Source organism: Mytilus galloprovincialis, chromosome 6, assembly GCF_965363235.1.
Source record: "Mytilus galloprovincialis chromosome 6, xbMytGall1.hap1.1, whole genome shotgun sequence".
In the NCBI taxonomy this organism is placed as follows: Eukaryota; Metazoa; Mollusca; class Bivalvia; order Mytilida; family Mytilidae; genus Mytilus; species Mytilus galloprovincialis.
In genome coordinates, this window is record NC_134843.1 from 36,977,041 (window position 1) to 36,990,180 (window position 13,140).

Genomic DNA, 13,140 nt, shown 5'->3' on the forward strand with positions numbered 1-13,140 from the left:
CCATAAGATATCAACTGACGTGCAGATGTAATTACTTTCACAATACTCGTCCGAACAATTTTCATGACAATGATGTTATGAAAAGGCAATTATTGAATATTTGGACTTCAAACGATAATACATAACAAAGTATCCAACCGAAACCGTAGCGGACACACTTGTTTTAAATTGGATGTACTAAATACCATGACACATCGTATAGTAATGCTTATTCACACTCAGTATAACAATCATATTTGTTTATATTACAATGATGGTATTGAAAGGCAATTATATAACCACTTGGACAACTAACGATAAATCATAACACATTTAACAATCGAAAACATAACACATTTTAAAAATCGAAAACATAACACATTTAACAATCAAAAACATAATATATTTAACAATCGAAAACATAACACATTTAACAATCAAAAACATAACACATTTAACAATCAAAAACATAACACGTTTAACAATCGAAAACATACCACAGTTAACAATCAAAAACATAACACATTTAACAATCGAAAACATACCACAGTTAACATTCTAAATCAAACCAGAAACATAAAGAAATAAACGGCTCTCAATTTTTTAAAAATCGAGTATTTGTATCCAGATATGTTTTGGTTAATGAGTTGTAAAAAGTAAAATCACAAAAATACTGAACTCAGAGGAAAATCAATTCGGAAAGTCCATAATAACATGGCAAAATCAAATAACAAAACGCATAAAAAACGAATAGACAAGAACTGTCATATTCCTGACTTGGTACAGGCATTTTTAAATGTAGAAAATGGCGGATTAAACCTGGTTTTATAGCTAGCTAAACCTCTCACTTGTATGTTGTTGTTTTGTTGGGAGTTTGCTGTCCCAATAATAGTTATCTCACATCCTTTGGTTAAATGCATGAATATCTGGTGCTCTTTTCTAAACAAAATCTATAACGAACAAATTTGATACTGAAATGATTATGACTTTCTTCCCAGTTTGAGGTTTTTTTTTTTTTGACAAATTCATTTAAGCTGTATCATCTGTACTTGTAGATAACGGATTGGTCATGGTAGTACACAATCAATTATCAGCGTAGAACTCTTATATTTTTTTCAATACAAACAAATGTTTAGGAATCCATTATTTTTCTTTCACTTAAATGACAGTCCTAACGACAAGTTTCTTATGGTGATAAAACATGTTTATACGCAGTCTGCTTCCTAGTTACTGTTTAAAAACATTATGAAATATCATTCAAGTACGATCTTCAAATTGCTTTAAGTATGTTTTCATCGTTTTCAAATGATTGTTGAAAACTCTTGTGTTTCCCAGTACATGAACTTTATGTTCATTAATAAATTCTTTGAAAGGAAAATAGAAGAATATAAAAAAAAAATCAAGACATGACCAGAATTCATACTTTACACGTGGCATGAAACATCACTGAAAATGACATATTCGTAGAAAAGTGCAGTTGGTGCATTAAAATTATAACTGATTACATCTGCTTCAATTACAATGCGGTTGATAGTTGTCTCATTTGCAATCATACCATATTTTCTTATTTCATTATTTTGTTATTGCAGGAGGATGTCAGTGAACTATTGAAAAACGCATAATATGTATTGCTGATTCAACACAAATCTGTAGCTTTATTCTGATAATTGCATATTTGAACGTTTTCAAAACAGCATAGACTAGAAAATCCGCCCACGGTTATCTTGGTTGTATTCAAACATAGTACCATTTGCTCGCGGTTCTTCTGGCCTTGAAAAGGCAATTTGTATACGGAAAAACCACCATAGACATACCGGGATTGTCTCTGATAATAACTATAAATTGTCTTCAGGAAAACATCAAATACTAGTTATAAAAGAAATATTGTATATCTTCCGCCTCTGTTATGTATAAGATTAATCCTCCTTTAACTAGTGCGAATATTTCAAGATCTTGGTCGAGAAAAAAAAACGGTTGAGCACAAATAGCGTAATGCAATTTAATTTAGAAAATATAATATACATATATACAGACTATTCATTTGACAAGATAGCCTTTGACATTTCTCCCTTAACAATATATATTGTTGTCATGGTCAGCAAACATATGGTACGAAGTCATAACTTATTTTATTAGTTGTTTATTAAAACATTACTTGTGAATAAAATAACGTTAGAAATTGTAAAATAAACATAGTGTATTTGTTTTCTGACATTTAAACTCTGAACGTCTAATAACTCATGACATGAATACACAGATTAACAATGTAATTAGTGGAAAATGTTCAATTACCTGTAGGACTTTTTTTTAATAAAAATAGAAAAAAGCAATAAAATTTGAAAAAAAAAATGTTTATTGTCTTTATATGCACACTAAAGATAGCTTTTACTACAAACCATATTTTCATGCATTCACATGTTTATGTAAGGACCGGAATTGGTGCTTTCTCCCTAAAATTTACAAATTCCTATATCGAATTAAAAATTATTATTTGTCAAATGCAATGATTTATTCAAAGAACTGAGTCCCATTCGATATAAAATAGTGGTACATGTAAAAATAGGAGATGTATAATATATAGTTTGCATTTAATGAAATCAAACGTAAAACCATGTTTTGACACAACAATGTGTTTGTTATGCTAGACCATCATTAAACAATATAAACAGCTTAACTAAACTAGAAACATTTAGAGCTTTAACTTCGAAAATAAACCAACTTTATTGCAAAGAAAACACGTTTCTTAAATAAACAACTATTACGTACACTGCCACTTAAAAGTTATGGGAAGCAAAATGAGAATATAAAGTGAAGCATTACGCTGACCGTAGTGATCATATCTTTTGGGCGTTTAGTACTTACATTTTTTTGTACCTCGGGGTATAACAAAGTTCGACACCAGGGGTACATATATTGACCTTTATGTAGCATAATAAAACGTAAGACATCAATATATATTCACACAAGATTATTTCTGTACAATAAACCTTTTTGTTAGGCAGCCTTTAATCTTGTAGTAAAATTGAGAATGGAAATTGGGAATGTGTTAGAGACAACAATCCTACCAAAGAGCAGATAACAGACGGAGGTCACCAATGGGTCTTCAATGCAGCGAGAAAACACAAAGAGAGAGTGCATGTATTGCAATTTTTCTATCTGGCTATGCTTTCGGAGCACCTAAGGTCGCCCCCAGTTTTTAATGCGATTCATGTTGCTCAGCCGTTAGTTTTCTATGTTGCGTTTTTTGTACTTTTGTTTGTTGGTCTTTTTTTTCTATGTTAGCCATGTTCTTGTGAGTGTATTATTGATTTATGAGTTTGAATGTCCTTCTGGTTATATTTCGCACTTTTCCACATTTATAAAGACGGTTAATTATTGCCAGTGTCAATCTCTGATTACAGAAAATTTAAAGCATGTAATATAATTTTCCAGGTGATATCTGAAAATACAGATTAGTCAATCTAACTTTCCATATTGGTTCCAAATTGTGCATGCTGTGTTGAATAATCTTCTATTAAACTCTATAGTTTATTTCATTGAAGGCAAAATAAATCACCATGACAAATACGACGATATATTCAACTTGAAACTTGACTTTTATCTAAATGTAGATTTATCTTGGCATGTTGATTGATAGAGAATAATTAAAGCTTCTGTTTACCTCAATTTGGTTTTAATCATTTCTTATACGATTTTAAACTGCATCACGCAGACGTTTACAACTTACCCATCCTATTGAAAAAAATTAAACATTATATCCGCCACAAGCAAGGCCTGATTTGGATATAATCCTTGAATATCGTATTGTTATGTCATAAATTTGGCTTGACATAGATAATTTAAGTTCTTGGATACAGCTACGTGAGTAGCTAGTCCTAAATGGAATATGGTTTCTTGGTCATATTAAATTGGGAAAATAATCTTATAATATCAATAACAAAGGTGGAATAAATGCATTTACACATTATTTTATTCTTTTTGTTTACGGATTTCTATCACTTTATGCACATCGAAACTAGGGCGTTGCCTGCGAATTAATATGTTCTATCATGATAATTTAGTAAAAGCAATACTTATTTAAATTTGAATCGTTTAAGCAGAAATTAAGTCCAAGCAATACTGTTTTTCGTTTGACTTAGTTATATTAATTCAATGAGGCCGTTGCTTTTTTGGTCTTGTATTGTTTTAAATTTCGTTATCACTTGCCAATTTTATAACTTTCTATAACATACTACATTGTGTGCATTGGTCAAGGTCATATGGTATCCAGAATCTGTTTAATAATCATATTCTTGTCCATTGATCATTTGTCTCATTGTCTCATTGGTAATTATACAAAACTTTTCTTTGGTATGGATGCATGGTTAAAAAAAATTAACAACCAACATACATGTATGAACTAAACTCATTATAGATACCAGGACTAAATTTTGTATATACGCCAGACGCGCATTTCGTCTACAAAAGACTCATCAGTGACGCTCGAAACGGGTGACTATATGCAGGTAAGACATGGGCAGCCTATTGAGTTTGAACGACCCCAATAACAGTATTGCAAAACAACCAGACATGTTGGATGCTAGAATATCAATTATGAATCAATTTAGAGATAAGTGTCAAAATATTTGTGCACGTTTTGTTATAAACACAATTAATTTCATTTGATACAAGGATTTCTTCATCTTGTAAATGTTTTATAAAAATAATCTCCTTCTTTTGTAGAATTTCAATTTACATATAAAAAAAAGCTTCAATAGTCTAAAACAGTGTTAATCATTATAAACAAATCACAATGAACACGAAGGTTATTTTTTTTTTTTTTGACAAAAGATATTAATTTCAAGGTACCGTGTTAACATGAGACGAAGAAAAACAACTATCTAAATGTCCTAAGAAAAAGATTTTACAGATCCTAATGTCTTTATATTATAAAAGTTCGGAGTTTTGGAAAAAATAATTACAAGATGACATTTGCATAGTATTAAATCTATCGAAAAAGCCCTGTGAAGTAAATAATTAATGATACAAAAAGCTTCGCTTCACTGCATTAATTTCCTTTAATACAGATAACAGAAACATTAGTCCAATATAAATGCTAATATCTTTTTTAAAATGACATGCGAAAAGTTGAAGGAACAACAGTACATCTGAAGAGTTGCCACTCAGTGTCAATTTGGGATTTAATGGTGCCAATTTTTTAACTACATCAACTACAGTAGGTTAACTTTTATTCCTATTCTAATGTAATATTTTTATTCTTAAAATGCTCATGGAAAACAGGGGCGGATGCAGGAATTTTCGAAAGGGGGGTGCTAACCCAGGGCACCCAGGGCAAAGGGGGGGGGGGGTGCAAAACATATGTCCCGATACAAATGCATTGATCGGCAAAAATAAAAGGGGGGTGCGCACCCCCGGAACCCCCTGGATCCGCCACTGGAAAGAACATTTCAAATAACCGGTAAACGTCAGCTACGATTGCACAACGTTGTTGTTACTAGTAACAACTACCCTACCACCAACAATGTAATCAACCATTATGACAGATCTTATCCAATCAAAACTTGCTATATATATACATATGCATAGGCTTATTGCTGTACGAGTTAATTTCCAATGTTGTAACCATTTATAAAAAAAAATCCCATAAAAATGCCTACGACAACATTTTCACAAGAACACGTTCATATTAGGATTGTGTTTTTGTCTTTCTTTTTATGGTTATCTTTGAAAACGGATGCTGATTGTTTAAAAATTGAAAAGAAAATTAAAACGAAACGAAACGAAACGATCTAAATGAAAATACCTCCATAGTGAATTATGCAAAAAAATAGTAATAAAAGATAAACAAAAAAAAAACATAATGTCATCGCTTTATATATTAGAAAATTAAGTTGTTTATTTGATCGTTTGATTTATCTTGATGTATTTCACGTTAAGTTTTCAATTTGAAAGAGAAATGTGTAAAGCTCGTCGTACAGTCTACACCGTTGATTGAACAACGCATGGTGTTAGTGCTTCATGTTTTTTGTTTATCTTTAATGACCTAATGGTTGTGTGTGGGTTTTTTTATGACAGTCGTGTACATAGCTTATCATAATTATAAATATATAAATAACCGTATTTTCATCCAAAACTGTCGTTTCACATATGAAGTATTTCCATTATAGAATTTTCAAGTCCTGAAAAATAATAAATTTAATAATGTCTATACGTGTTAGTCAGAAACATTTACTATTTCTTTTTTTTTTTTTTTTTTTGTATGATTCTTAATACTGGATAGGTATCTTTAAAGTATTTAAACAAGTAAATTGGTCGATGTCAAAATTAACTAAATGCATCATTGTCTGAACAATTGAGATTATTACCCATTTCCCAAGCTGGTTTACTGTTGCTCAATTAACAAGCTTTGTTTCGTTTTTTTTTTTTTTTTTTGCAGGGGGAAACATGTTTAACTTGTCGTTATAACCTCGCTTATTTGAAGACCAAAAGTCAGACGTACCTTTACGTTGAAAAGGATTGTTTTTGTACATGTTTTTTGTTTGATGGCAAATGTTTGATGCATATCCATGACAAAATAATACTTTTCGCTTTATATGTTCTTTTAGTGCATAGTTCGATCGTAAACTCTTTTGGTGCCGATGTGATGGTCACGTGACAAATCCGATCCACGTTTTATCACCTTTTATACGCAATAACTATTATGAAATTTTGTTCTGACATATGTTATCAAAACACGACACTGTTACGACATTGAACATAACTACGACATTTAACGTAATTGCCGTACACCGTCACTGATTATGAAAGCAAACAGAAGACTAGCATCAATCAAGTGTTTATCACTGATTTATCCCATAATTATTTTAAACAAATCGTGACTTTTTTTTAAAGTGCACTTATTTATCAACGCACACAGCAGTTCATTTATTGATAATTATTTCCTAGAAAAATTATCATCTATTTTTTAAAACAAATGAAAAGAAAAATTAGACATATAAAACATTGACATGTGGTCATTTATGGATGTATATTATAACTCAGGAAAGTCTTTCTGTATTTTGAATATATGGACTTTATCTATATAAGTAAATTAGTTCCATCAGTAATTATCTTAAGTAATTATATGGATTAAGAATTGGTTCATATTACAAAGTGCAACAGTAAGAAATATTTTTTTCAATAATTTGATCTAAATTATACTTTTTTTAACAGTTCAATTTCAATTGATGAATACTTTTTTCGTTGTTCTACTAGACTACGGTTTTTTTTTTTTTTTTTTTTTTTTTTTTTTTTGTCAAAAAGTTAACATCTTAGACATATTTGTCTGTGCTTTAGACATAGTTTTATTTTAGATGTATTTCATACATATATTTTACTTCCCAAACTTTTGTTCCGCATGTACTGAGCACCCAATTCAGTAGTATATACATTATAAATATATGAGTACACTATTGAATGTCCAGAATTTCATCGCTTCAGCAATGCTTTTATGTCTGTTTTGTTTTGACTTTGATTTATTTCATAAATAATTTGCATCAAAATGTTTTGTTCCTGATGTCCTGAGCACACATTTAAGCAGCAGGCTCGTTAAAGTACATACATCAGTACACTTTTGAATGTCCAGAATTTCACCTTGTCCAGCAATGGTTCTAATGACCAGACTGACCTTTCAAATAAAATTTTGATAGATTAGTATAATTATTCTTTCAAAGTTCGTTTTGTAAAATCAAATCTGCTAATCATGTGAAACAAGCATCTGTCAATAGTAATTAATGACATATCTACGACAACAAGTTGTGCTGTCTATTGAAAAAAAGTTAATTATCAAGAGACAGACTAAGCATCTGTATAAGGAATCAGAATACACAAAAAAAGTAATTCTATCTTGTTATATTTGGACAATGATTGATGGTCCGCGTCTCAAACTTGTTAGACAAATTAACTTTACAATATATCGAAATTGCAGACATTATTCGTACACGAGTCCAGTAAACAAGCACTTAACAGAAACCGAAAACGATCTTATTGGTATTATTAAAAAGAATTAAAAGCTTGAGTATAAGTACTGTCAGCGTCTAGTACCATCATTTGACCTAGTCAACAAGTCTAGTATTAAAGCCAGTTTGATAAATTGAAAACAAAAATAAGAAAAACAATCTTTATAGTTCTTGTTTCTTTCAGATGGTATTACATCAAATAACTTTACGGTAAAAAGATCAGCTGAAACCCTCAGGGATATTCTAAGGTGAGTAAAGTTACTTTTATATTACAATATGTGTGATATTGCTACATTGTACTTTATGCATTAATAAATTATGGAGATATTCAGTATCTTTTAATGCGACAGCAACCCAATGTCAAATTTAACAAAAAGACACCAGGGACAAAACACATGTACAATTTTTAAATCGCAAGTTTTCTATATACTATTTCTGGCTCTTAAACCTCCCGATACTATAAAAGAGATGCGTAAGAGATCAAGATGGAAAGTCAACATACAAGTCGGAAACGACAGTTTCATGGCAAAAACGAAAAACGCACAAAATAAACAATCAACAGTCTACAATGCAAATGACTGAATAATACGAATTCCAGTATAAAGCGGCGGATGTGATATCCGATGGTCACATGATTCTTTACAAGTGAACATTAAACAGACCAAAGACACCAACACAACATTTTCCAATCAACTTAATCCATTAGGACACAACATATACGACAAACGAAAAACATTAAGATATGGCATACCTGACAAATGAAAAACATTTGGACATGACATATACGACACTTGAAATACATCAGGAGATGACATATACGACACAGGAAATACATTATGACATGACATATACGACACACAACAAACATTAGGACATGACATATACGACACATGAATTACATTAAGTTATGACATATACAACACTTGAAATAAATTAGGACATGACATATACGACACATGAAATACATTAGGACATGACATACTGTGAATTCATTTTTATTCGTTGGATACCAATTTTCGTGGATTTCGTGGCAACAGGTGAACCACGAAATTAAATGTTCCACAAACACCAAATTTTCTATAGGCTTGTATGCAGATTTTGGCAAAACCACGAAATTAAATATCCACGAACATGTTAATTTTTCTCAATCCACGAAAATTGGTACCCACGAAAATAAATGCATCCACAGTATACGACACATGAAATACATTAGGACATGACATATACGACACATGAAATACATTAGGACATGATATATACGACACATGAAATACATTAGGACATGACATAAACGACACATGAAATACGTTAGGACATGACATGTACGACACACAAAATACATTAGGACATGACATAAACGACACATGAAATACATTAGGATATGACATATGCAACACTTGAAATACATTAGGACATGACATATACGACACATGAAATACATTAGGACATGACATATACTACACAGGAAATACATTATGACATGACATATACGACACACAACAAACATTAGGACATGACATATACGACACATGAATTACATTAAGTTATGACATATACAACACTTGAAATACATTAGGACATGACATATACGACACATGAAATACATTAGGACATGACATATACGACACCTGAAATGCATTAGGACATGACATATACGACACACGACAAACATTAGGATTTGACTTATACGACACATGAAATACATTAGGACATGACATATACGACACATGAAATACATTAGGATATGACATATACGACACATGAAATACATTTGGATATGACATATACGACACTTGAAATACATTAGAATATGACATATACGACACACGACAAACATTAGGATTTGACTTATACGACACATGAAATACATTAGGACATGAAATATATGACACACGACACACATTAGGACATGACTCATACAACACTTAAAATACATTAGGACATGACATATACGACACATGAATTACATTAGGACATGACATACACGACACTTGAAATACATTAGGACATGACATATACGACACACGACAAACATTAGGATTTGACTTATACGACACTTGAAATACATTAGGACATGACATATACGACACATGACAAACATTAGGAAATGACATATACGACACATGAAATATATTAGGACATGACATTTTAGGACACACGAAAAATATCAGGGTATAACATATACGACACTTGAAATACATTAGGAGATGACATATACGACACACGACAAACATAAGGACATGACAAAAATTAGTATGACGTATACGACAAATGAAATGCATTAGAACATGACATATACGATACACGACAAACATTAGGATATGACATTTACGACATATTAAATACTTTAGGACATGACATATACGACATACGACAAACATTAAGACATGACATATACGACACACAACAAACATTAAGACATGACATATACGACACTTGGAATACATTAGGACATGACATATACGACACACGGCACACATTGGGACATGACATATACGACACTTGAAATACATTAGAACATGACATATACGACAAACGACAAACATTAGGACATGACATATACGACAAACGACAAACATTAGGACATGACATATACGACACACAAAAAAAAATAGATCATGAAAAATACGACACATGAAAAAATCATAAGGACTTGACAAATATGACACATGAAAAAACATTAGGAAATGACATATACGACACTTGAAAAAATAGGTTATGACATGCGACACACGAAAAACTTCAAGACATTATCAACATTAATACATGTGTATGTGGCTGCGCTAGAATTCACCTCCATCTCTTGTTTACTGTCTTTTAAACAATGTATGAAGCTTTTACAAATTAAAGATATACCATTGTTAACAAATTACATAACATCGAAACGATTAAAGACGACTTACTAAGCAATAAAACATTCAGAAATAGACACGGAAAAAATCTTAACATCATTCTTACATTTGAAAGCAATAAAGTACAATTACCAAAAATAAAACACTCGGTGATATGAAGTTTAATTGATGTTTCAAAGGAAAAAAACAATAATAATATATATATGCATAATATTAAACCCGAAGCATTTTTTAGACTTTGCAATCAACGATAAACGATTTCAAAGATTTTGTGTGATTTCAGTCTACTTTTTGTAAGCCTTGATAAAGGCGTTTCGATGTAATATTATTGATATAAAATCAATTGCACAGGTTTTTTATTTTAGATTATGTAACCTTTTTCTGATTACAGTTATCGTGCATATTATTCATTTCGTTTGCATATTCAGACTTCACGTACATATCGCTAATTTGTTGAGAAAGAACGGATGCTTGAAACAGATTTTTTTTCAACAGTATTGAGAAATGACTCAAGATTAAACAATCATCATGCCTCATCCTTTCTATATCTAAATATCTTTTGCAGGAAAAAATGACTAATTTAACAAATTTATTGTTAAAATATATAACATCGCCAGAGGAAGCAGCTTACGTACTGGACTTTCTCAAAGAGCAGAACTATTCGGTGGAAAATCAAAATGATCTTATCAGCCTTATTAAAAATCTGCATTATAACGAATCCAACACACGTTCAGGTGAATTGGATGCAACTGACGACATGTTGAAACTGTACATATCACCACTATTACTTGTACTAGGAACCATTGGTAATATACTTGCTTTCGTCGTCTTGGTGAAAAATTCACATAAAGTGTCAACGTACCACTATCTGTATGTGCTAGCTGTAATGGATATACTCTTGTTGATGACTAACTTATTACAAGTTTGGATTAAGCAATTAACCGGTATATTAATTCAAAACGAGGCTGATTGGTTGTGCAAATTGTTCGTCTTCGTCGGATTTTTCAGTAGTGATGCCAGCGTTTGGTTGATAATTGCCGTCACGGTTGAACGCTGGATTGCCGTCCAGATGCCTTTAAAGACCTCTATGATATGTACTCCTAGGCGAACAAAATTGTCGGTTATACTTGTCCTCGCAGTCATAGCCTCGTTAAATTCACATTTCTTGTGGTCAGTTGGTATACAAGCAACAAACAGCACAGGTACATCTATGAAATATGAATGCGCACCTTCACCGGCATATGCAACGCTTATCAACACGGTGTGGCCCTGGGTTGATGCAATTATCTATTCCTTCTTACCTTTTGTGATCATAAGTGCTGTTAATTTTATGATTATCAATACAGTTTGTAAAGCGAGGCGCAGGCGAGAAACACTATTATTATCGTCTAAACAAAAGAAAATAGAAACGCGTAGAGCTAATAGTAAACTAACATTAATGCTGTTATCACTTTCATTTTCCTTCCTGTTCTTAACATTGCCAATGAACATAATGATGATTGCTGTAGTGTTCTGGAATAAAGAAAACCACTCACCAGAAGAAAACTGGACATTTTCCTTAATCAGAACGATAACAGAATTACTCATGTATACCAATCACACTGTAAATTTTATGTTGTATTTCGTAACCGGTCAAAGGTTCAGACAACAGTTTGTTAAAATTTTCATTCCCTGCAACACCTCTTGGTCTACTGCAAATGAAAACGAAAGAACTCAACATAATACACACCACATGAAACGTGTATCTTCATGGAACAGTGACAAGAACGTTAAAGATGATATTGCAAAACCAAGTTTTATACGCTCAAACAATATGAAACATCGTCATGGACAATATGTATAGAACAGTTTTTGAAATACAGATGGAATAATATTTCTATTTTAATGTCAAAACTTGTATCTTAAATGAACACAAACAATTATGTGGGATACACATGTAATGAATAGCATTGTCCATAACTTAAATGAAATAAATTAATTATTAATATTTAATATTGATTCACTTATAAGGTCTTTACATCGGAACTAAACACATCTATTTAATCAAAGAGCAGATTGCTCTGAGGGATACGATTGCCATTGTTTCATTGACACACATGTATGCATGTAGCTGGATAATATTATTTTCAAAACTAATTCAAATGACAAACATAGATGTAAAATAGTTACAAAATAGCCAAACCCAGATAAAAGTGTATGAACAATGTAATTAGGTCTATTGTGTTTTATTTTTGTACTATCAATACCAAGTTTACTTTCCACAGCAGTCACTGACTGACTCAGAGTGAGAGATGTCCGAGAAGGTATTTTAT

The 13,140-nt window shown here is 31.5% G+C and overlaps 1 protein-coding gene across 1 annotated transcript; it reads left to right on the forward strand.

Moving 5' to 3' along the window:
* The first annotated feature begins 11,400 nt into the window (after positions 1-11,400).
* Positions 11,401-12,798, forward strand: LOC143078122 (FMRFamide receptor-like). The gene has a single exon (XM_076253087.1). It carries the CDS (start codon positions 11,586-11,588, stop codon positions 12,669-12,671), a length of 1,086 nt encoding a protein of 361 aa, XP_076109202.1. The 5' UTR covers positions 11,401-11,585; the 3' UTR covers positions 12,672-12,798.
* Positions 12,799-13,140: the final 342 nt, after the last annotated feature.